Source organism: Perca flavescens, chromosome 1 (genome assembly GCF_004354835.1).
Source record: "Perca flavescens isolate YP-PL-M2 chromosome 1, PFLA_1.0, whole genome shotgun sequence".
NCBI classification, from domain to species: Eukaryota; Metazoa; Chordata; class Actinopteri; order Perciformes; family Percidae; genus Perca; species Perca flavescens.
Window position 1 is genome coordinate 20,017,906 of NC_041331.1, and position 25,404 is coordinate 20,043,309.

Sequence of the window (25,404 nt, forward strand, 5' to 3'; positions counted from 1 at the left end):
TAGCTGCAGCAGCAGCTAATATTACAATATTAGACCCAGCACCGGAGGTCTGATCCACATGATCTGATCCTGAACCGCCGGTGACTCTCTGCCAGATCAGCAAGTTTAACGGCAGCAACAGAAAGTTTGCTGGGATTGTTAACGGTGGCGTAACGGTACTGTTACAGCTGTGAACTGAAATTCTGTTTCCTCAGTCAGCTGGTTCGACTCTCTTTGGGCGAAGTTGTCTGCGGCGGGAAGAGACAGAGAGTCAGAGGGAGGCAGGGAGAGAGGGTAATAAATACATGTGACATTATGAAATAAAATCCCCCCCAAGCATTATCAAGAGTATAGGTTTCCAAAGTCATTTTAGCCTGGGCTGAAAGCAACACTGGTAGGCTAGGCTGGCGCTGTTGCCTTGGAAATGACAACATCCGGTCTCTGAATATGAAAAAACAGGCCTTTTTTCATTTCTATTCTCGAGTGTTTTTTTTTTTTTTTTTTGTCATATGAAATAGAAAATGAAAATCACAGCATATTTTAAATTTCTCCCACCCCCTTGTAAACGCCTTGTATTTCAATTTCAAATTTCGTATTTTAAAACGAAAATCAAATAACCATTTGTTTTTTGTTTTATAATACCTGTTTATGAAATGAAAATCGAATGAACGAAAAAGTACACGGACCCAGTCTGTTAAGTACAATTTCACCACTATAATAAAACAGATCTAGAAATGATATGCTTTATTTGCAACTTAAATATGTTATTTTTTTAATTAATACAAAGCAAACTGAGCAGAAAAGAACAAGTGTTTTGTTTGTTTGTTTCTCTTCTTCTAGGTGTGACTGAAGTACCCCTATTGTAATATAATAGTAAAATCATGTTACATACACTTATCATTTATGTTTCTTGCTTAAATTCACAGGGTGCACAACCAGGCCTGGGAGAGAAAATTACTGATATCCACAAAACCAAATCAGGTAAGGTATATATATATATATATATATATATATATATATATATATATATATATATATATATAGTAATGATGTTAAAGAAAGCTATGTACACCTAATATCTTATGTGTTGATGTCTATGACTTTAATAGGAGCATACTATACAAAGACAACAGTGGAGAGTTGCTGGATCTTTCTGTCCTCAAAGTGCCAGAGATCTACAAGGACTTCACCCCTCTTTCTGCACCATAACCTGCATAATCAAAGTGATAAAAGAGAGAACAAACTATTGTTTTCTCTGTTGACATGAATAGGTGCCTGTAATGTCTGCCAATATATTCAATCAATTCAATAAATGTTGATAAGTATCACTGATATTTCTTAAATCATTGTAGTTTTTCAGAGCAATAAGATACAGATTATTAAAACCATATTCATATTTGCAACAAATTAAAACCCTGATCAAGGCAAATTGTTTTTTTCATTTTCCATAACATTTATAAAAAAAAAAACAGTACAATTAAATTGACCAGAGCTGACACTTGGTAAATAGCTTTAATTTACCTTGTCAAAACAATGAGTAATTCATAACAAATTGCACAATATTTGACACAAAACCTTAAAAGTGTATTGTTCATACTACGGTGAAAGCAGAACAATTTGCCTATAGGATTTACTGTAGCAGGAACATTGATATTGGCAAACAGATGACCCAGGTTAAGGTGAGTTTGTGAGCAGGGTTATGAATAAAGATAAGATAAACCTAGTGTTCACAAGAGGGATGATTCAGGTATTGCAACACAAATTAAGAATAATTCAATTAAATAGGAGGTATATACAACTAGTAGAAAATGAATGAACTATACAAGAGCAATTAAGGTTAAGTTATGAACCCAAGAGACTTTTAGTGCAGCTGTTGATGTTCACTACAAACAAAACTTGCAGATGGTTGTAGTCTGTAGTCAGCCATACAGTAGGTAGATCTGGAGCAGATGGTTGTAGTCTGTAGTCAGCCAACAGTAGGTAGATCTGGAGCAGATGGTTGTAGTCTGTAGTCAGCCATACAGTAGGTAGATCTGGAGCAGATGGTTGTAGTCTGTAGTCAGCCATACAGTAGGTAGATCTGGAGCAGATGGTTGTAGTCTGTAGTCAGCCATACAGTAGGTAGATCTGGAGCAGATGGTTGTAGTCTGTAGTCAGCCATACAGTAGTAGATCTGGAGCAGATGGTTGTAGTCTGTAGTCAGCCATACAGTAGGTAGATCTGGAGCAGATGGTTGTAGTCTGTAGTCAGCCATACAGTAGGTAGATCTGGAGCAGATGGTTGTAGTCTGTAGTCAGCCATACAGTAGTAGATCTGGAGCAGATGGTTGTAGTCTGTAGTCAGCCATACAGTAGGTAGATCTGGAGCAGCAGGGGGAATTCTAGCTATCATGGGTTGGTGATATGACACACACAGATCAACAGGGGTCGATAACTGCTATTTAAGGAGCAAATAAGAACGCATATCATTTCTAGATTTGTTTTTATTATAGTGGTGAAATTGTACTTAATGTTACAACTTTTTAAACAGACTGATATGAATTCATCATTTTCAGACTAATGCTATATGAAGGAATGAAGACTAAATTCTGATGAACAACACAACAGTGATGCAAAAACTGACACAAACAATCCAGTTTCTGGTGTTCTTTCAGTTATATTACAGTTTAGGTTCTACTACTGGCTCTAACATGAAATCAGCCAAATCTCAGGAACATGGTTAACCAAACGAGGAAAAAATACAAAGTGAGGTCATCGCATATACACATACAGTCCGTCATATGTCGTTCAATCTAGCTATACAATAAAGAAAATCTATTTGTTTATGGACATCAAGCTAGGCTATATGCTTGCACCATATGTTAGCTAGCTAGCTAGGTGCTTAAGTTATGGTACTCACCCTCGTAGTTGTGGACATAACTTCATATGTCCCACTTCAAAGCTTTCTCCCGTTTCCTGATGGGTGCAGGTGAAAGTGTGTCGACCATTCTGTGCACATTGTTGACATATACTTTAAATAAAGCAATGAACGGCGCGGGGGTATTTAACTTGGTTACAGTTATCGGTTACAGTGCAGCCGCCCTCAACAGACGTTCTAACGTAAAGTGAACGCACCCTCAATGTGGCAGGGATCATTTCATTGGTCAACACTACAGCTGGCATTCTATTGGTTGTTGACTTTTGGCAGGGTTATAACACAAAAAAATCCAAGCGCGCAGGAGAGATCTGAGAGCAGAAAATTTGCAAGCAAGCAGAATCAGCCTGAGTGCGAGGAGAAGGTTCAAAACTGAGAGCTGGAAATATGTCCAAACAACAACATATCTGAGTTTAAGCAGAAAGTTTGAGCACAAGCAGAGCAAATCTAAGCACGAGCAGTGACTATTTGAGTGTGAGAGCAAGAAATCTGAACGTAATATCAGTGAGAAATGCTCTCAAATTGAAATAATGCGCTCTTGACTAATGGCAGTAATATAACTCCATAAGAATGCTGAGGTTGAACACTATGAAATTGTTTATCTGCTGCACATGATTTACTGTAACTATGAAACCGATCGACCAACAGATCAGCAGAGATTATGTAATCATTAATAATCTTTTGAAAGCAAGTACTTCAGTGAGTGTAATTTACCCTCTGTTTTACACATTTCACCCAATATCTTTCGCAGATCTTTTTTTTTTTTTTTTTTTTCCCCACATCTGCTAACTGTATATTTTAATAATTGTCATCAGCATCATTAGCTTGCAACCTGTTCCTCCTGTCCTTACGTACTCAGTGTCTGGTTTTCTCAGATTTAATAACCAATCAATAGTCAGTGATTCACTGATTGATCCTTTGTAGAATCATGTATATGTCCTCATCAATCAAGGACTTTGAGATTTTACTTCATTATTATCATTAGCTTATCAGTATATGTGGATGAACATCTATGTTGCACAATTGTATATTTAACTTGGCACAAATTGGTTCCTTAAACCTCCAATAACTGAGGGCAGCAAAAACAAGCTATGAACACATTAACTTAGCATCCCCTTTTAGGTTGATATGGTCAACTCAGCAAACCGTTGCTTGTTTACACATCCAGCAGTTACAGAGCAACATTATCATTCATTTGGAGTTTGACACAATTCCAGGTCTGGCCTGCTTTGTCTGGAAGGAGGTTGATGAGAGTGGTGAGTAAACCTAAACGGTCAAGTTACAGCCGGAAAACAGCTGAAAGGTGCTAAAACACTTCATAGAGCGGTGAGGTAGAGCTGTGTGACAATTCTCTATTGGTCATCACAAGGAGCAAGCACCTTCACAAAAAAAAACATTGATTTTAGACACTTTATATACAATATTACACAATACACTACTTGAGGATTGGTCCTGCTGCCCCTCCCAGTTTGACCTACTGGTATTTTGAGACATGGACTACTATTAGATGACAAGTAAATTAAAGTTTCTTAATGTTTTCTGACACTGTGAAATACTTGTTTACATCAGTAATAATTGTAAATGCAACAAGTAAACATAGTCAGTTATTCATTTTTTATACTGATTTAATGTCTTTTCTTTCTGTTTTCTCATCTTTGATTCTTATTTTTCCTTTTTCCTTCCGAAGTTACATTTTTAGCTGAGGCAGAAACTATTCCTTATACTTGCTTTGCTGTGTTTTAAAACTGAGGTGTTGTATAAACTTGTTAGTGCCGTCACTAGCAGTGATGAAGAGTGACAATTAGGCACAACACTTGATATGTGGCTCATTATCAGTTCACTTCTCTGGGGTGCTCATTTCCACTGTATTGTTTGGCTCGACTTGATTCCACTTAGTCTTCGTGTGAACACTTTTCCTTCCACTGCAGACAGTACCACCTTGGCGAAGGCGTGATTCTTAGCTGATCGTTGTAAACTGCTGCAACATCCTCTTCTACACAACAGCTTGCTGGATCCTTTTATCGGCAACCAAATTTTGAAGTTCTAAGTCCCTGGATCAATTCAAAGACAATGACAGAACAGATACAAAATTTCTGTCAAAAAGTTGTGACTGGTTCCTTTCAGGAATATTTCTTCAAAGTTTACTGGGAAATAAAATAGAGATTGTTTATTAAGCCTTTCATGATTCCACCTCTCAGTAAGTTGGTCTGAAAACAAACTAATGTCTACAAAGCCATTGTCAGATTGCCATATGTTGCAAGAGCCATTATTGGGGTGCAAAGATTTACGGAGTGATCAGTGGCTCACGGGCCTGCTCATGGCAATGCCGGTTGGTAAGGGTATCCACCACTTTGATCCAGACTGAAATATCTCAAGAGCTATGGATTGTCATTACATTTTACAGAGACATTAGACTTTGGTGGCGCCAGATGTAAAGTCAGTTCACCAAAGTCTGATGTCTCCGTAAAATGTCATGGCAATCCATAGCTGTTGAGCTGTTGACCTGTTCTACCAGGTCAACGTTTTCACTTATCTATTTACATTTTGCGATTTTTGGATTGCCATGAAAAGTACACATTCACGTCCATGGTCCAATACTTTAGTATATGAACGAATACCTGCAAAACGAATGACATTCTCGTCACCCTCAGCTGAACTTTGTGTTTAATGCTCATTAGCAAATAGCATGCTAGAACACTAAACTATGGTGGTGAACATGGTAGTTGACTTTTTGTGTTTTTTAGACCTGGGGTGCTAAAGAAATTTCACCAAGAGTAAAATCAGTTCACACCCTCACATATTCAGCTACCCTCTAAAAAATACTAGAGTCCTGACAGTTATCCAGCTATGAAACACAAATTTTAGCATGAGTATGATAACATTGTTGGCATCATCATTTTCAATGCAGCTGTACAAAATCACTGAAATTTTCGACCAGCCTGTTGCTTCCTACAGAGCTCAACAACGCAAACAAAGCTAACTGTTTTACCCACATCTGACACTCTTCATCAACCACAGTTAGTAATACAAAAGTCCCCCACCTAAATAATAACAAACAAAATATGCTAATTAGTCCCACAGATAAAATCCCCAGATAAAATATCTGAGGTATGACAGTGTTTCTGTTAATTAAACACACTAAAATGCAACACAGGAGTCTGGTTTTTAGCTGTCAAACAGATGGTCTTTCAATAAGTGCACGTGTTAGGTGTGAAAATACAGTTTTGAGAGATTCTTGTTCATTATAATTACAATGAACAAGAATCTCTCAAAACTTGTTTAAAATAATTTCCCACATCACTTGAAACTCTGAGAGATTAGTGTTTGTAACTTGTATGTAATCATTGTAGTAGTATCTAAATGAACAATTTTAAATCTCTTGGTCAAGGGAGCTCTTTAAGGGGACCAAATCCATCTTCATTGATTTAAGACAAAATTTGCAGACACTGGTAACCAGAACACAATTGTAATCCAACTTCAAGGTTTTGATGCTATTCTTTTCAATTTATTTTGCTTGTTGAGTCTGAATGCAGCCAATTTAAAAAACCTTGTCCAGAAGTGATGGGTTGAGGTGTGATGGCTGCCTTCAGTAGTGCTCAAAAAGCAGTTGCTGTGAAAAGAAGAGCCCTCAAAACTTGCGTAGAAATTCAACATTTGCCCTTTTACACAAATTTTGTTTGCCAAATCCTCATGGTCTGTGTCAGCACTGCCTCCAGCACATGCAGACAAAATAAAAAAGATAGTGTGCCTGTTCAGCAGGGTAAATAGTGAACCTAGTCTGTTTTGTATGTAGTCATGACAGTAACCATCCAGATCTTGTGTTCAATGAGTTGTTCCTTGCTGTAAGCTATTTCACGGTTTTGTTTGGGTTGCAAAGATGCAATTAACCAAAAATTAATTGTAGCAACATCTTGAGTACACTCAAGCCTGATTACACTCCATCACTGGGTCTAACTGATTCTCAAAGGGAAGGGCTTTGTTGTGCTACTTGTAAGCCTTGTATCAGTTACATAATGCACTGATTTGCTAAATATTGTATCAGTTTGTTTTCTCCCAATCGCTCTTGCGTATTTGAAACAGACAGTATTCAAAAGCATTTCAGAATTTGTTCCAACATCACTGAGCTTTACAAATAAAATTATAAAATAGTTAATTAAAAGTTAAAAGTAAAATTTTCCAGATTTCTAGTGAGAAATGTGATAACAGACCAAACAAAAATGAACTGTCTACACGTAAGCCAGTAAAGTGAGATCAGATGAGCTACTGGTCTGACATAGGGCTTTTCTGTCAGAGCAACTTCAGCTGTCCTGATGTGGCCATCTTTGCTTGGGCTCTTGGTAGCTGGGAGGCAGCAACCATCACAAGGGAGTTTAATTGCAGATCCGGTTTGTCCTGTTGCCATTTGTGCCGTGTTCGAAGTGATGGTAGGAGGGATTTGATGTAGGCCTAATGTTTCCAGAAATAATAAGACAATATTTGGGCATGGCGCCAACGTCGTCGACTGAGGAGATCAGAGTCCAGGTAGGACACTACAGGGAGTGATGCATAATATTTCCCATGATAACTGAACTAGGGATGCACCGAATTTGGGTTCGGATTCGGACAAATATTGGGCTTTTTGACGGGGTTCGTCACTGAACCCTACGCTTGCACTGCGTTACGCTGGTCAACATAATGTAGGTGGACCGTTCAATGCAGTAGGCTGTGAGAAAGTGAAAATGGAACTTGCGAGCAGAAAAAGCACCGCCCCGCAGCACTCCCAGCCAAAAGAAGGCGACCCAAGCCGAGCCACACACCCAACCCGCAATGCCAACCTGTCCCGCGACGGCAACATACACAACATTTCCGCTGCCAAAACGCCTGCGCATGAAACATCCAAAAGAATACGAGCCACGCATAAAGGAATCCACAGACGGCAGCCAAAATGCAGCAACCCCAGCGGCAAACGAAGGACAGTCACAGCTAAAAACTTAACCAGACAGTGCCTCTCCCGGGCTGTCAGCCGTCTCCCTACAGTGGGAGCGGAGCAACCAAACGACCAGCTGCTGCTTATTAGCTAAGGTTAGCATTCTAATTCCACCCACCCAACATGCCTTCATCATACACTGGTTAGCGAAAATTTGCCAAACAAAATTGTCACTCATCAATGTGCTTTCCTACGATGTGAAAAGAGTGTGTGAATTCAACATTAAGTTGTTACGTTTAAAATTTTAGAGGCTGTGGACATTGATTACTTCATTAATGTGTTTACTGTGTTAATGGACTGAGGATGGTAGTAGGATTTGGTATTCGGATTCGGCAGAATCTTAACCGGTGGATTCGGTATTCGGCCGAACGCCCAAAATCTACAAACAGTATTTGTAGTTAGTACAAGCTAATGTGTTCGTGCAGATAATGACCGTGGGTGATGTTGCTGTAGTGCTGCAAATTCACACCAGATGGAAGCACGTAAGCGAGACTAAGGTGTCCCCTGATCCGATGCACACTGACCGGTGATCGGCCGTTACTGTCCTCTAAACCAGCTGTCAGTCAGTTCGTCTAGCGAAGCACTGATGCCCATGGTGCAAATGTAATGCTCATCTGTTGTTATTATTATTATACACATTACACACAGGCCGGAATTACACACACATGCTCAGTACCTATAATAGTATACATGCACTAATGGAGAGATGTCAGAATGAGGGGGCTGCCCATGGAAAGGCACCCCGAGCAGTTGGGGGCTCGGTGCCAAGAGCACCTTGGCAGTGCCCAGGAGGTGAACTAGCACCTCTCCAGCTACCAGTCCACCACCATACTTTGTTCCGTATGGGGACTTGAACCAGTAACCCTCCGGTTCCCAACCCAACTCCCTATTGACAATAACAGATTGGTATGATTTTAATAGCTGGCTGTGGACAAAAAAGAAGAAGACAAAGGCCGCATTTAGACTGCATTTATTTTAAAAAGTGGTTGAACTTTTAATGCAATGCAACACCATAAAGCTGAGTTGGCCGACCAAGTAAGCACATATTCCTGGTATGGGGATGCCATGTTTATACTTTTTAGGTAAAAAGATTAAATAGTAGCCCCTGTGACTACTGTAATTTTTCACAGTTGTAAAATCCTGTCTGTGACTATTACAAACAGTTTTTCTACTATTGAGCAGAACTTTTCCTAACAAGTACTTGTATTTAATGGTGTTACGTGTAGTGTAAATGGTCAGTTAATCAATTTATATATAATTTATCGTAGAATGCCTGCACTCTGCTTTGGCTATCAGCAACAGTTGTCCATTATTAAAAAGAACAAGTTCGGGGCACCACTCTCCTAAGAGAGAAAAACTAATAGAGCAAAGCCCCTTTCCCTATTCCCAGTTTGTGCATTCCCATGTTCTCTGTCAGAAGAGCAGAAGTGTTCATGACAACTTCTATATTTACTTTGAATTCAATTCACAACGTGGCAAAATGTGATAAGAATGTAGAAGGGTCATACATTTTTATTGGTTGTATTTAACACACACACACACACACACACACACACACACACACACACACACACACACACACACACATATATATATATATATACACACACACACACACACACACACACACACACACACACACACACACACATATAGTCTTTATAGGCTATTTTAGTGTAAACACTACAAATGTTTGTATAAAAAGAACAATACAAATATATAAGCTACAGTATATTATATACACACGAACACACACAAATGCTATTAACTATTATTAATGTGTGGATCAGCTCTTCACCCGAATCTGCCTGTAAACTGAAATCATCCACCCTCTACCTGCCTGAATGAATTATTTTCTCCGATTCAGAGACCCGCATGGAGAGTTAACTGGCCCTCGGGAGTCCCTGCAGGCTCTGTTGCTTTTTAAATGATGTATTAATGTATGAGTGTGATTTCTATAACGATGTACTTTAATGACTAGAGAGGCTCATTGTAAACGTTTCCAATGCGCACAGTAATGTCACTTTCAAATGAAGCTGTCTGTCTGACAGCACCTCTGCTATGTTCACATTTTAGAGAATGTTAATAATATTTTCCTTGTGTATTATTTCAACCACCGGCTATTAATCAGAATGTTAATTTGTATGATCCGACCAGCCCAATCCGTAACGTTAGATTAACCACAGGCCCGCGGATATTGTCTCTCTCTCCCTTTTTTCCGCTCTCTCCTCCTCTTGCTCTGTCACACCTCTTTGTTTACATGCCACGGGTGTATCCTCGATTATAACTCCTCCAAGGAGCCTCCTCGATGCTCGAGCCTCTCTCCTCGATGTGCATTTTAATTGGGACGTCCTTCAACATGGGGCGCTGAGAATGATTTCCGGCTCACATATCGGAGGATCGAGGAGTTGAGGCAGTACAAATTTGGGAAATGAGAAAGGCCCCAAGTTGATCGATCTCTTAATCTGAAGGTGTGCTACAAGTCCATAACTTGGTGCACAGTATCATAATATACTTCAAACTAAAATCAAGTTATTTATAAATGAAGAATGTATTTAACTACAAGGAATACAGACTATTAAATAAATGAATGTTAAAATCATCAGGCATGTGTATAATCAACATATACATTTTCCTTTAAATGCAAAAAGTCAGTTTCTTTGGTTCTAGATTAAGATCTCCAGTTGTGTCCTCTGATGCAATTGTTACTCTTCTGGAATTTAAGATCATTAGCAGGTCTCATGGAATTGGGGGTTAAAGGGCTCATAAAGTAGACTTTCTGGTCTGGGTTTTTTCCATTACTTTCACCCTGGAGTCTTACCATAGTTCAGTTCTGGACAAGTTCAGGAACTCATCAAAAGTCATCAAGTTATTCACAATACAAATGTGTACACTAAATTCAAGATATATGTTGATTCAGTTTGAATTTTCTTTTGCATCAGACTTATATCACCCCTTCCAAGCTACATACTGTAAGTTTAAACCCAGTCTCTCATCCCTTTGTTTTAGATGTGGCCTAGTTTGGGCACTTTTCTTCATGATACTCGACAAGATAGTAAACTACAAGGCTTTTGGCAGGGGATCTGTGACATGTTTTCCACAATACATGGAGTTACTTCCCATCGGATCCTGAGAAATGCCTTTTGGGCAACCTCTCAAATTCTAACACATAGTTATTCCATCTAGCTCACAGGAATCCTAATGGCCATTGCTAAAAAAATATTTTAACGAAATGGAAGTTTGATGTCCTATTGCCAGTTGGAATGTTGCTCTCAGTTGCATACCACTGGAAAAGATTACTTACTCACTAAGGAATAAGATACCTTGTTCTCTATAAATTATGGCAACCTTTTATTAACTACATGGAGAATCTCCCATCTCACATGATTGACTGACTGTGTTGAAAAAAAACATTGTATTTTCTCTAACTCTAACCACATTATTATCTTTATTATTCTCAGTAGTTATTTTAATTTAATTGTTACATCTTCATTTCTGTTATTGTGTGTTTAATGTAGTTTTTAGATGTCTGTCATGTACAGTCATGTACTGTCAATGTGTGGCTGTGTGATTTGTATACTATATGAAAAGCTACATAAAATACTAAAACAAAAGTTTTATGTGCATAAACAATTTAGAAACTGTCCTTAGCAACATTTCAAATGCAATGTCAAGCACTCTCATTTTCACTTTAATATGTGGACCTATTAATATGGACTGTTATTTTTTTTTCAATGAAATCATCTTATCAGACAGGGTGCCTCAGACATAGAAACCTTGCTGTCATAAGTATTATTGTTATACTCATGCTAATGAGTACAGGCCTTCTGAAGCAGGAAATTCTTTTAAGATAGCTAATTAATCAGCATGGCATCTAACATAGTTCATGTAAACTTTGAAGTGTACTGTATAGTCTTTTAAGAGTCAGAAAGTATAGAAATGACATTTTCTCATAGAAGACAAAGTGAAGCAAGGTGAAAGTGATGTTGTGTCTAAAAATCTCAGACCTTTCTGTTCTACATCTGGTACTCTTCATTCAACAGCTTGTGTGTTCGCAGTCCTTGAGTCTAGTTTGCATTATCATCTCATTGGGACTTGATTTGCAAATAGTTCTGATTGGCATCTCATTAGCTGGTGAAGTATGGCACAAGTGTCAGCGCGTGTATGACCTGAATTGTTTTTTTAACATCAATTCATCTTCAAGGTGTTCATCAGACATGTTATGAGGCACACGGCAAGCTGAACAGAGTACACAGCAGGAAGTAGTAATCATGTAATTCACTGACAATGTGGCTGAAACTGGGGCTTAAGTAGGATATGTGCGTCATGTTCAGATTTAAAATGCAGCCAGTGTAAAATGGTGATTCTTTGAAATTTAAATTAATTGAATTTAGATGAATACCCAATGCAAGGGGATGAAGTATAGGGTGTGTTATAGAGTGTGTATGTGTGTCTGTGTTGGGGTTAATGGCAGCTCAGTTTATTGCAGGCAAACACATCAATTACATATGTCAGTGCACACACTCTTTCAATTGTACACATGAGTGACTGTGTGCACTGTTGGGTGTACACCACATTACTTCTATAAATCACTATGGTATTGGTGCACCTCATTAATATGATGCAACTTACCTTAAAGTACATGTGCATGTGTGCATGAACAGCAGGTTGCCTGTTTGAATGGCCGAAGAGAAAGTGTACACTGAAAATCATGATGACGGCAAAAGGTGAAATTCTATTACCTTTGAAGACGCTGCTGTTGGGCATTTTTATGGGGATAAGAATGATGTGTTCATGCAAATGTTGATTTCCATGTTTTTCATCTACATATCAGAAATGTTTTCACTATTTCCATTTATTTGCTCCTGACCTTGAAGTGCAGAAACCACTCCCAGGTTCCCAGAACCAAATGGAAATGTATCATTACTATTCCACAGCCGAGGCCGCAGGAAAACACAAAACAGCAGTGCAGCTATTGACAAATTCATCATGCAATCTGAGTGTACAAACTCTAGATTTCATCATCTTGCTCATCAGCAGCTCCTTCCTATGAATTATTTGTTGGCTCCTCTCCTCCTTGCCTGTCCTCTTCTCTTGATGTGGTTAAACCCATCAAGAATCTATAAGTAGGCCCTGTCCCTGTGTCTCTCAATCAAAATCAGGAGCAAGCAGCTTCTCACCCCGTCTGCGGGCTGAATTATTTACCAGTCATTGATGTGGTGGTTGACCAGCAGTTTTGCTTCTGAATTATTCATGTCCCCTATCCTCTTAGTCCAAAGGGTTAGCACTGAGAATATATTCACATTTTATTTGTTGTGCTCCTAAGTGGGCATACCACATCATAGCGTTTGACTGTTATAGAAGTCCAGTTAACGAGGAAAGACAGTGTTGGTTATAATTATCACTCTGTTCTCTTAAAGAATATTTAATATTTAACACACCACGCACGCTGAACATGACCTACAAATTCAGATTGTTTGACTAAATAATGTTGGCATCCAGCAAGAAATCTGTAAAGTCAGATATGTCAGGGCTGTGCAAGCAAGTCTTAATTAGAGGTAAATCACAAAACCCGCAATATAATAATTAGTTGTTTTTTTAACCCACACTCATTGTGTCATTCATTATACCCATGAGGTTAGCACAGAAAAAAAAACATTCAAATACAAATCCAGCTAAGCTGCATACCTGTCGATAACAACTTTATCTTGAATTATTCCATGTGCTTATCCATGATTAAAACCCAGTTTAAGCAGCAGCAGCATAATCCTCTTTGTGTAATTGGTCATAAGTTGCAGCATTCAAGTTCTGCAATATTGCAAAATTCCATTTGAATAATGCATACATTAATTAAATTTTTCTACAAATAATTACATTCATATGTACTTTGCCTTGTAGTTGCCAATACAATTCACATGATGATGATGATGATGACATAATGTTCACAGTAATATTTTTTGGTGAAAAGTGCTGACAGTGAACGTACCCACTACGTTCACTGTTACTTATTTCGGTGTATTTAAATGTTCACTGTCCTGTTTTCTTTTGTATCGTGTCCACTCGTAACAACTAAAGTATGGCTAGCCTACTGTTGGGGTTATTGAAAATACTTGGTAATGGTTCAGGAACGTGGTGATCATGGTTAATCGATAAGGCTGGAATTACTTTACATCACATCTTAATACTTTCTGACTTCACCCTTGATCAAAAATTGGGTCAGAAACAGGCTTGAATTGTACAGTGTATGCTTCCGTAATATCCTTTAACAGCTGGGCACTATAGTTTTTTTAAAAACAGTAGTAAATCATGTATTTGTAGGGGGCTATTTTTAACTGTGGAATAGGGTTGGGCGGTTTGCAAATTTTGATACCGTCAAACCTCCCTATTTTACCGCGGTATACGGTATTACCGTGACTAATTAAAAATGATGACGTAATGCGTCACCAAACTGTTGGCTTGTGCACCGTTCAAAAACTGAATACCAAACACTAATACTGAAACAATAATAACATAACAACAACTTACAAAAAAACTACTTTCTCCTCCACACTGTCACGCGATGACAACCACACATAATTACATAAATTATATTTAATATTTAATCCTTCTCTCCTATATAAATACATTGCATTTTTTTTAATGATGGTATTGAAACTGATACCGTTGTTATTTTTAAGACCCCGCGGTATAACGTATTACCGTATTACCGCCCAACCCTACTGTGGAATAATATACATCTGGTGCTTGAGCGAATATTAAAGGCAGCAGGACGGTCTATGTGGGATTGTCTCAAAATAAACTACAATGCCCATGTTGATTGTAATGAAGAAACATGTCAACAAGTGCAAAGTTGTGGCTTATTGATGTGGTTTTTTTTGTAGTGGAGGTCTGTTACATAGAGGAATACGCTTTTTCTTTTTTTTTTTTTTTTTTTTGAGTAGTAGGACAGAGGGTTAATTTGATAATTACTTGAATTATAATATCACTCTCACTCACTGACCTGCTTTACTGCCGCTGTACTTGGTGTGAATCAACACCTTGTCAGGGCTGCTACTGCAGTGAGGGAGATGTAAACTGACAGTGTGTGTCCTGGGAGCCGACTCACATCCTGACACTTTTCTCCTCTGACTGGCAAATATGATCATTGTAATAGCTCTCCTCCACCCTTTATTTACAGATAGTGGATTGTGTTCAAAGAGAATATTGATGAGCTTAAAAATCCACACACTGCTTTATTCATCTCTTGGATCTCTGAAAGTGTGATTCATTTTGCCACATGACACCCTGCACCTCTTTAGGAAATGTACCCAAGACATTATCTGCGCTGTACATTTTAATTGACTAGAAATGTATGCTATTACTAGTAACAGACACATTTTATATTCTTGGCTAGTCTCGACTAGACTAACCTTCGTCTATGGTGGGAAATAGTTGTGTAGGCAAGATAAATATGGTGATAATGCACTAACATTTACATTAAGACGCAGCATACAAGATCAGCTTGTTCCATTACTGTAGATGCAGCTACATACCTTAATGGCTTAAGGTCACAAATTGGAGTTGACAGCTGAGTGAAAATTTTAAGCATTAAATGAGATTTTACAAAAGAGTACAATGAGATTTTCTATGTGTGATAGAAATGCTGAAACAATTGTGTGGTTCATTATTTTTAATGCCGATATATAGAGGTGAAACAAGTACATTTGCAGCCAAAACTACACTACTCACAAAAAGTCAGGGATATTCGGCTTTCGGGTGAAATTTCAGGATGAACCTAAAATCCACTATAACCTTTACAGGTGAACTTAATGTGACCTTCTCTAAACTTTTGAATGCGTATGTCCAACAGTTCAATGTTTCAGTACTTTCTGCACAACTTGCGGTTCTCTAACAAGGAGCTTAACGGCAAAATTCACAACAGGTGTTTGATCCATGAATCGACCAATACATTACCTGGTTCAATTAGAATTGGTATTTAAACAGTCCTCCTCATCATGCGGTTCACATTTTGACCTCATGAGACCAAGACGACACCTAACAATTGATCAACAGTACCTTGCCATTGCGAGGCTTCAAACAAGATGTTCTCAGACGGAAGTGGCCACTGAGCTTAGAGTGTCACAGTGTCATCAGCAGGTTGCAACAGAGAGACTGGAAGAGTCACAGAAAGGCATAGAAGTGGACACCTATTGGCCACATCCCACATTGCATTATGACCACTTCATTGTGAACAGTGCAGAACCGAATGATGAATGCCACTCAACTCCAGGCACATTTAAGGGAGGTGAGAGGCACCCAAGTGTCAAGTGTGCAAGGGTACCTGACCACACCACCAGGCACAGGAGTCATCGTCTTGCTGGACGAGAGACCAGTGGGCCTCAGTGCTATTCTCTGATGAAAGTCGATTCACGTTGAGCAGAAATGATGGCCGCCAACAATGTCGGCGACGTCAAGGGGAGCTCTATGCATCAGCCATTGTTGTCACCAGACGACCCTTTGGTGGTGGTGGTGTTACAATGTGGGCAGGTGTGTCTAGTCAATACAGAGCTGCCCTACACTTTCTGAATGGTACAGTGACAAGCCCATACTACCTGAATAACATCATTAATCCAGTCATTGTGCCCCTGCACCAACAACACAGGCCTAATTTCATCTTCGTGGACGACGATGCTCCAGCTCATCGAGGTCGCATCATTAGGGAACGGCTGCTGGACACTGGGGTACCTCAAATGGAGTGGCCTGCACTATCTCCAGACCTGAATCCTATAGAAAACCTATGGGATCAACTGAGTCGCCGTGTTGAGGCCCGTAACTGTACCGCAGAACCTCAATGACCTGAGGGCTGCCCTTCAAGACGAGTGGGATGCCATGCCTCAGCAGACAATAACTTGACTTGTGGACAGCATGAGATGTCACACATGACAAGTTTTTGAGAAATTGACATTTTTTGTTGCGGTATACCCACCACTGTTGTTGGTTTTTGTTTCAATACATTTTTTGAGATGAGGAAATCACCATTGCATGCTTCTACTTAAATGCCCTACTTTCATGATATAATACCACTGTAGCTTAAACATTTTACATTTTACATACATTTCACCCGAAAGCCAGATATCCCTAACTTTTTGTGAGTAGTGTACATGATATAGAGTTGAATTACACTTATATTTTACTTTTACCTGCTTCAGTTTGTTTATTGCAGAGGCAGATGCCAATATTAAATTAATTTATGTTAATAAATAAATACAATTGTTGCACTGTGGCGTTCTAAACCTTGGAAAAGAAATAAGAAAAATAATGGATAGTATAAGCAAGTGATAGTTGAATAAAAAAGGGCTTGGGGGGGCGTACTATTCATTATTCTGACTACCTGTGGGAAGAAACTGTCTCTGAAATGGGTGGTGCGTGATTTAATGCTCCGGCAGCGTTTTCCAGATGGCAGGAGTGAAAATAGTGTGTGAGCTGGATGACTGGTGTCCTTGATGATGCTTTGGGCTTTCCTTATGCAGTGGGTAATGAAGATATCATAGAGCTGTAGTAGGTCTGTGCCAGTACATTTTTATGCTGGCTTTTTTAGTGTTTTGCTGCAGTTCCCAGTCCTGTGCAGTCAAAACTGCCAAAGCAGATACTGTGATGCAACCTGTCAAAATATCCTCTCTATAGTGCAGCAATGAAAGTTAAGCCAAGCCTTGGTTACCATGCGGAATCTTTTCAGACAACTTACAGTCTTTGTTGTGATTTCTTGAGGAGGAAGTTTGTGATGTGTACAGTGGTGAATTAGACATTTATAAAATATCTCAGGAGGCCAGGGCTTGTTTTCGAGTTGGAGATCGGAGGTTACCAAAGACAGGGAAGACGAGAATGCATGTAAATATAACAAGATAGAGACCGACAGACTTTCCACAATATAAAACTCCACTTGCATTTATTTTGTACCTTGCCTCCTACAGTTTGAGCCTGGAGCTTGCTCTGCATGGTAAAGAGTGAAAATTATTTTTTTTTTTATATTGTTTGCTTTTCTACCACTTTCCTAATGCTTGCTGGTGCATTCAGCGCTTGCATGGCAAAACATTACACAGAAAACTAGCTGAATAGGTATATAAGTCAGTTTTCACCAATATGTTTTGTTGATGTACATATTGGTTTTTAATTATATGAAGCCAGTGTCTATATGGACACTATATGGCCCATATTTCAAACTGTATGAAGAAGTCCTGAAGTAATTACAGAGCACCCAGCATGTTAGTTCACAATACCTGTTGATTGACGCAGAGTATGTGTCACAAAAGCTTTCCACATCACTTTATTTTCCACTAACAGAGTAAAGACTGCACACTTCAGAATGATGGATTTTACAACACAGTTACCAACAGTGCGTGCAATGTCTGAATGGATTTCATCTATTGTGTGACAGCATGAGCGTAAACCAGCACAGGCACTGTCCATTCTTTAACAATTTTACAAAGTGGAGAGGTGGATAACGCCAAGAATATTTCTGATGAGCTTTTGTCCCTTTCTGACTTACATTTTATTTTCAGGACTAAGTTGCAGTGTAATATTAAATGCAGTCAAACCAGGATGACAAAGCTAAAGCTCAGAAACTACAGTATGTTAAAATAAAAGAAGATTACAGTATCATGAAGTGAGGGCAAAGGTCCCTATGTGCTCAGTTCAGAACATCTACCTTACTGTTGGAAATTGAGGAAGTCAGATACAAAGGTATTTCTGAAGAGCAGTGTTTATGTGTGGTTTGTGATCTCTGGGTTGTTGAGGATTTCTTTCATTTTGTGTTCCATTGGCCCATGTGCAGTGACTTTAAGAATTTTTGGGAGACATTTTAGGCCTTTATTATACCGGACGGCTGAAGATTTGTGAAAGGAGAGAGAGGGAGAGAGAGAGAGAGAGAGAGAGAGAGAGAGAGAGAGAGAGAGAGAGAGAGAGAGAGAGAAGGGGAATGACATGCAGCAAAGACCCGCAGCCGCTGTGTCCAGGACTGAGCTTAGTACATGGGGCGCACACTCGACCAGGTGAGCTATCCAGTCGCCCAGTAGTGTGACATTGAGCAAGCATCTGTTTGTTAAAAATTGTTTTTTTTTGTTGTCTGAAGGTAATATGTTGAGTTAGCTCTCTAATGAGGAGATCATTGTCTTACCAAAATTAATATAAAATGCATGGCAACTAAGACAGAGAACACTATATCCATCATAATAGGGTGTGTCTTTCATGGAAATTGAATGTTTTGAAATTTTCTATTTTTTTTAAATTTGCGGGAACTGTATAATATGATTTATCATGTGGCTATCCTGGTTGTTGTTGCTGTATATTGATTGCTACAATAAGTTCCTATTTCAGTCTTTCTAATGCTTAATCCACAGTAACTTAAATTTGCATCAAAACTAGTCTATATCCATGACCTTCCACTTCTGGGATTGCTCCGTTGCTGCCGGAAATTACGCCGTATGTCCTTCTTTTCAGCCAGATGTCCGTTACATTCCGCTTTGTGTTGGAATTTTAAACTCATTTTCATTTATGAGGACTATGCTTAACTGCTCCTCAGATCTCTGCAGGGTAAATCCAGACAGCTAGCTAGACTAACAGTCCAATCTGAGTTTTCTGTTGCACGACTAAAACAACTTTTGAACGTACACACGTTCCACCAAAACAAGTTCCTTCCTGAGGGCACTGTGGCCCTGTGCGGTGCTTAGCAACCATGACGATTGTGATTGGTTAATAGACATGCCAATAAACCAGAGCACGTTTCTCTCCCATCCTGGACTGCTGTGTGGACTAGCCAGACCCTCCTGTGCAACGCTGTGGAGGAAGGTCTGGCAATGCGAGATTACGTCAATGCTAAAGAGCAGCTACAGCAAATAGGAACTAAAAAATATCTACTAATAAAGAAGGGTAAATAATCTCAAAATATTTTGTGTTCTCTCTTGCCCCTTAAATGCTGAACAGAACAAATTTCCATTCAATGTTAACATCTAGTTGACCATTATCTGTTTACTGCAGAAAAGGTGTTGTTCATCATTAGCTCATGTAGTGTTAGCTCATAATTGGCGCAGCAATTTTAAGTGTGTGGGCAGTTTTGTTGAAAAGAACAATTGGAATATGGTGATCATTAACTTACCACACACTACAATAACAGCCAGGAGCCTGCCCAAGGGTGCCTACTCAGAGCAGTTTCTCATCTGGAGATGCATTGAACGAAATCAGAGCACCTGTCTCACAGCCAGTGTTAGACAAAGCCCCATGTCATTCACAGAAGTGAGGCTAATAACACAGTTAAGTCATTCAGGCTCACTTCATTGTGTGTCAGAAAGAGCAGTACAGCTGTTCAATACAATCAAACACAGAGCTGTAACTCCCCTGGCCCTGAAGAGTAGAAGAATCGAGTGGCCTGCTGATTGACAGACTTGGTCAATCATGACGAATGTTTCCACGGCTTCAGAATTAATCATTTTGCTGTGAAATATCATATTATCAGCTTACAAAGCTTTATTAATGAATTACTACTGTTTGATGCAAACCAAACCAAAAGCACATGCTTAGGTTTTCTTTTAAAACGTGTGTGTTATGAATGTGAAAGCAAATTCTACTTATTTATAGAGATTAAATTACATTATCGCTCTCTTGTCTCCTTTTTTGTGTTAAGTTTTTTTTACCCTGCTGTTATTTAAGTCACTTCTCTAATTAATAATATTCATCTAACAATGTTAAAGGTTAAGGCTGACAACAAATCCAATGAAAAGACCAAAACCAACAATCCGTTTCTCAGTACTTTTCTACTGTCCTACCCTGTGTGTGGCTATCAGCCCCGAGTCCAGTGGTTCTCATTGAAGATGTAAGTCTTTAAAAACAGGTCATGAATATATACTTTCTTTAAAAATGGATAAATAGCAATGCAGTTTTTAACAGTAAGTAAATAAGTGCATTGTGTTGGGCACTATTTTCAGTTGCAGATTTGTTGTGCTAGTGAGTATTTACGGAAGCATGACGGTGTGTGGGATTAACTCAAAATAAAATACAGTGCCCACGTTTATTGTAATGAAGGAACATGTCACTCAGTAGAACACCATTCAATGATGTATTTATATGTTGTGTGTCTACATTAATAATGTTTTGGCTACATAGGCAATGGTTGTTAATGGCATCGATTTATTGTTGATCTTTCTATGGGTGTTTTTGACGATAAGAAAAATTCTCCTCATATATTAAAGTTTCTAGAGAATAAGTTTTGACTTGAGACTTCACCTAAGGTCTTGATTGAGATCGTATGTGTGAAAAAAACAGCACGTTTTCCTCTTACACACATATACATTCACCTTCTTGTAAACTATAAATAAGTGAATTTTAAAGCTTAGGTAGCATATTGTCTCACATGTGCAGACTAATTATTGCAATATGCTGTTTCCTTAGCTAACGGGTCTCAGAGTCGACAGACTTTGAACTCCACATATTGAGCCCTCGAGCAATGCTCTACCTCCTGGACTGTGACCACATCAGGTTAATCTTAGTCACCACAGAAACTCATTATTCAGCATCATGTAATAAAGGTCAGATATAAAGGGAAAGAAGGAACGGTGGAAGGAACGCTTAGACTGCCCAAACTCTCAATATTCTCCATCGTCTAACCTGTCACCATTACGGAGCTGAGACTCCAGACAGGCTAATTACCAGCACAGATATGTCCCAGCTCAGCCATAGCAGCAACCCTAACACTTTTGCTCCCCTGCACTGAACCACAACAGTAACTAATTAGCATAGACAATACCTTTTTGATCAACATAAAGTGTTTTCTCTTGTTTCCACTGATGCACCATGAATTTAAATGAGCCAATTAGTGTATGCATTTCCCCTGGTATCACGTTCACAAAGTCTTTGATTGAGATTCGGCTGCACAGCAATACAGCAGAAAGTTTAGCTGCTCTGCTGCGACCGGAAGGGTGAGCGTCATGTAACACATACTATGGTTTCATTGTAGTTTGTAGGTGCTGGCCATCAGTAAACTGTTGGTGTTTAAAAAAACAACAAAAATGAACAGACAAAAAGGGAATTTAAATATTTACTTTTAATATTAAAAGCATGGGAATTATTTTTACAAATATGCCATTTGCAGTCATTCAGTAGATGCATAGTTTTGTATTACTTAGAGGACTGTGGGTGACTAGCAGCATAATCAGTAGCTATTTAGCATTTTCTCCCCGTTTTTCTCTTAATTTTCTGAATGCATATTCTGTACTGTCTTTGCCATGAGAGGACCTTTTTCACTTTTTCTGCTGTGAATTTTGATAGTGAATATGATATACTGTACATAAAATGTAGATATAATGCGTCTTGCAGCAGGAAACACAGCAACTTTTAAAGCGTGGGCACATAAACTCAGTTACTACTTTTAAACTGATTTCATTTTATTAAGAAATCTAAACATATTAACTAAAAAAGTGCATTTTTCTGTCTTTCTTTACAACTAGCTGTTACAAGGAAAGTCCATTCCTAAACTGGGGTCACTGGACCAGATTGAAACAGGAAGTGGAGACGCAGAGGGACGTTACAGCGGCGAATGTGATGATGAAGATGGCTGTGGTGGTTCAGGTGGTGGAGAGGTGAGGAGGAAAGTCTCCAGAGTCTCCAAATGTAAGTCTCATCTTTTCTTAATTGTATTGAACAATTAACCTGTTAACCATGTGAAGACATTATTACCCAGTTGTTATATTTTGCCCTAAGGAGGTAGAGTTATATATCAAGAATATAGTATTTGAGTGGTAATATATTCTAATTTGTACTTTTAGGATTGGGTGTAATGATTAAAATTTCAATGCATGTTTGGATCTCCGATTGCTTTTTGTGTTTATTTTATATCTCTTCTCTTTGTATGAGGTCAAGAGTTTTTGGACATGGTCCCTGACAAATAAACTTTACTAAATATAAAACATATAATCAAAACATATAACACAGACTCACAATGAATTAGATAAAATATGAGGAGAAAAATCAAGTTTCACAAAGCACAAATAAATATAACAAGGAATACATATGTATGTTCTTATGCTTCTTAATTTTCATTCAAATGCATTTTACTCTACATCATAGAGGTAGAGTAAAAGGCTAATAGGGTAGATGTACTTTTTAAAATTGCAGAACTAAAAAAAATAAAACTAGACATTCGAAGGTGCAGTGGCATTTTACTATAGTTTAATAAGACTTGCTTCAGTCTCCATTTTATGACAGCTATAATAATAGTCATTAAAGATAATAGTTGCTATGGGGGACGTTATTGCAATCAAGGCCCATTACTTTAAAAATTATTGCTCCTCAGAGTATCAGTAACCCCTGATGAATCACAGCAGCGGAGCTCTCCTCTTCATTTTGTTACCTGTCACAGTCTCCTCTCAGCACATGGATTTCCCCTCTCCTCTCTCCTCTACATCAAACATGCTAACAACCTGATTAATCACCTCTCTCATTTTGCCTATGGCGACAGCGAGGGGGGGGAGGGGGTCATCCAAACAAGCCGTTCTATCTGTGTAAATGTTTCCTTTACTGCTTGTCAGTCTGTCTCGAGGCTTTAGCAGCACAGGCTCAGGGAAGCTGCTTAACAATCGCTCATCTGAGGCTGTGGGGAGGCTTTGACATTTATCACCCATTACAGTAGAGCCACCCTTTCCTTGTCATGGGCTAGATCAGCCTGTCTCCCATATTTATGACCCACTGTCTGTCGTGACCTCTGTCGAGCATCTGTCCCCTGCTGCCTGACCCTAACACAAATACAGAGGATTCCCAACCTGAACCAGACCTCTGGTCAGTCCCTGCAGGTTTCTACAGTTTTTTGCGTTTATTGCTACAAAATGGATTTATCTCTTTTTAGTTGCCATTTGGTGTAGGTATTTTTCTTTGGGTTTTATTGTTGTAGTAGAATTAAATGAATTAGTAAAATATGCAAACCAAGGATACAGCAACATTAAAACATGATGTATTATTGCTCTCGCTTACTGAAAAATAGTCTTACACAATATAAAGCAGCTTGAAAGCACGGCAAATACTTAATGTAAGTACTATCCATTATATTTTATGAACAGAAATAAAAATCTTAATTGTATCTTCCCTTTAGAAAACAAATAAAATCAGTCCAACTAATGTGTTTTTTTTGTGTTTATATGCAAGCACAATTCAAATAGAAAATATATTCCATGTGGTTTAATCCAAAACACCTCTTCAACCTGTAGGAGTGAATAAAGGTCACAGATAAACAATCAACCCACTGTCCACTGAATCATTCTCCATCATCATTGTTTGTAACCAACATAGACATGTAACACTTTCAGGCACCAACCGGTGTATGACACAGGTTAATAGTCACGTGTTAAACCCTCATTTTTAACAAATCTGTGATACTATTAGTCACAAATACACACTTGCATTCACACAATACCTGGTCTACTAATGTAGGTAGCAGACGGAATTGTATGAGTCATCTGTGGCATGGAAGTTAGCACAAATATCTGTTACGGAGGTATAATAGCCGAATAGTAGTCCACTTGTTCAGTCAGCCAACATGGTGTGGAATGGATTATTATGTGAATGTTAGAGGTATACAGCATTGATATTTGGCTTCTGACCTCGTCATGCCCCACAAGGAAGCACTAAGCTCAACACAGCTGGAAGTAAGGAGTAATGATAACGTCCTCATATGAGGAACATGAGCTGCCAGTATGCTTCATGCTTGTTGACGTTGGATTGGGGGGGGCTGTGTTTGATCAATTCCAGAAAAGAACAATCCAACATTCAAACTGGGTTTGAACTTTTCCCTCTAGTTCGTGTTTCAACAACCGAGTGCAACAACATTGCCTATTTTTCGCCTCAAATGTTTTCATTAACATATATTAGTGTACTGTTTAGCTGTAAACAGTCCAGCCAAAAAAGTACCGCCCACTGGCCGGAGCAAATGTTCTTTTTTTACAGCTGAACAGTACACTAAAACATGTTTTGCCGTCCTCACCCATTAAACGACTGTATAGGTCGATTGTGCAAGCAGCTTATAACGACCCATATTTACATTAGTTGTTAGGCGGTGACCTCTACGGGCAGTAGTAATTATCGCAGAAGTTAACGAGGAAGTGAGGTGACAAAGCTTAAGAGCAGCTGTCTCTCGGACTGTCAGGATATATTGAATATTTCTGCAAATATGACAAAACTTATTTTTATAAAAGTTACCAAGTAGCCATTTTTCCCTAAACCTAAGTCGTTTTTGTGGCCAAACCTAACCACCCTTAACCGTAACGTTATTATTATTTTTAGTGATTGATCACAGTTTTGGAAGGCACAGACAAACCATGTAGTCTAGTCGATAGGAGCGTAAAATCCGAAAAAGCTTCTGTGTGTCATTCCAGAGGTCATGCAAACAACGTATGTTGACGGAATTTGGAGGACTTGTTGGCTGCGTCACTGTCTCTCTACTCTGCCCTCTGACAAGGTCATGCTAGGTAGACCCGCCCTCTTTAGAATGGTAACCAGTCAAGAATGACAAATGATAACCTGTGAGCATA

The 25,404-nt window shown here is 38.8% G+C and overlaps 1 protein-coding gene across 1 annotated transcript in view; it reads left to right on the top strand.

Moving 5' to 3' along the window:
* Positions 1-22,552, top strand: part of gpc5a (glypican 5a) — a 91,680-nt gene extending 69,128 nt beyond the window's left edge. Inside the window, exon 8 of the mRNA XM_028582040.1 lies at positions 22,333-22,552. Within this exon, the coding sequence (XP_028437841.1) occupies positions 22,333-22,533 (201 nt within the window). The 3' untranslated portion in view covers positions 22,534-22,552. The remainder of the gene's footprint in view (positions 1-22,332) is intronic.
* Positions 22,553-25,404: the final 2,852 nt, after the last annotated feature.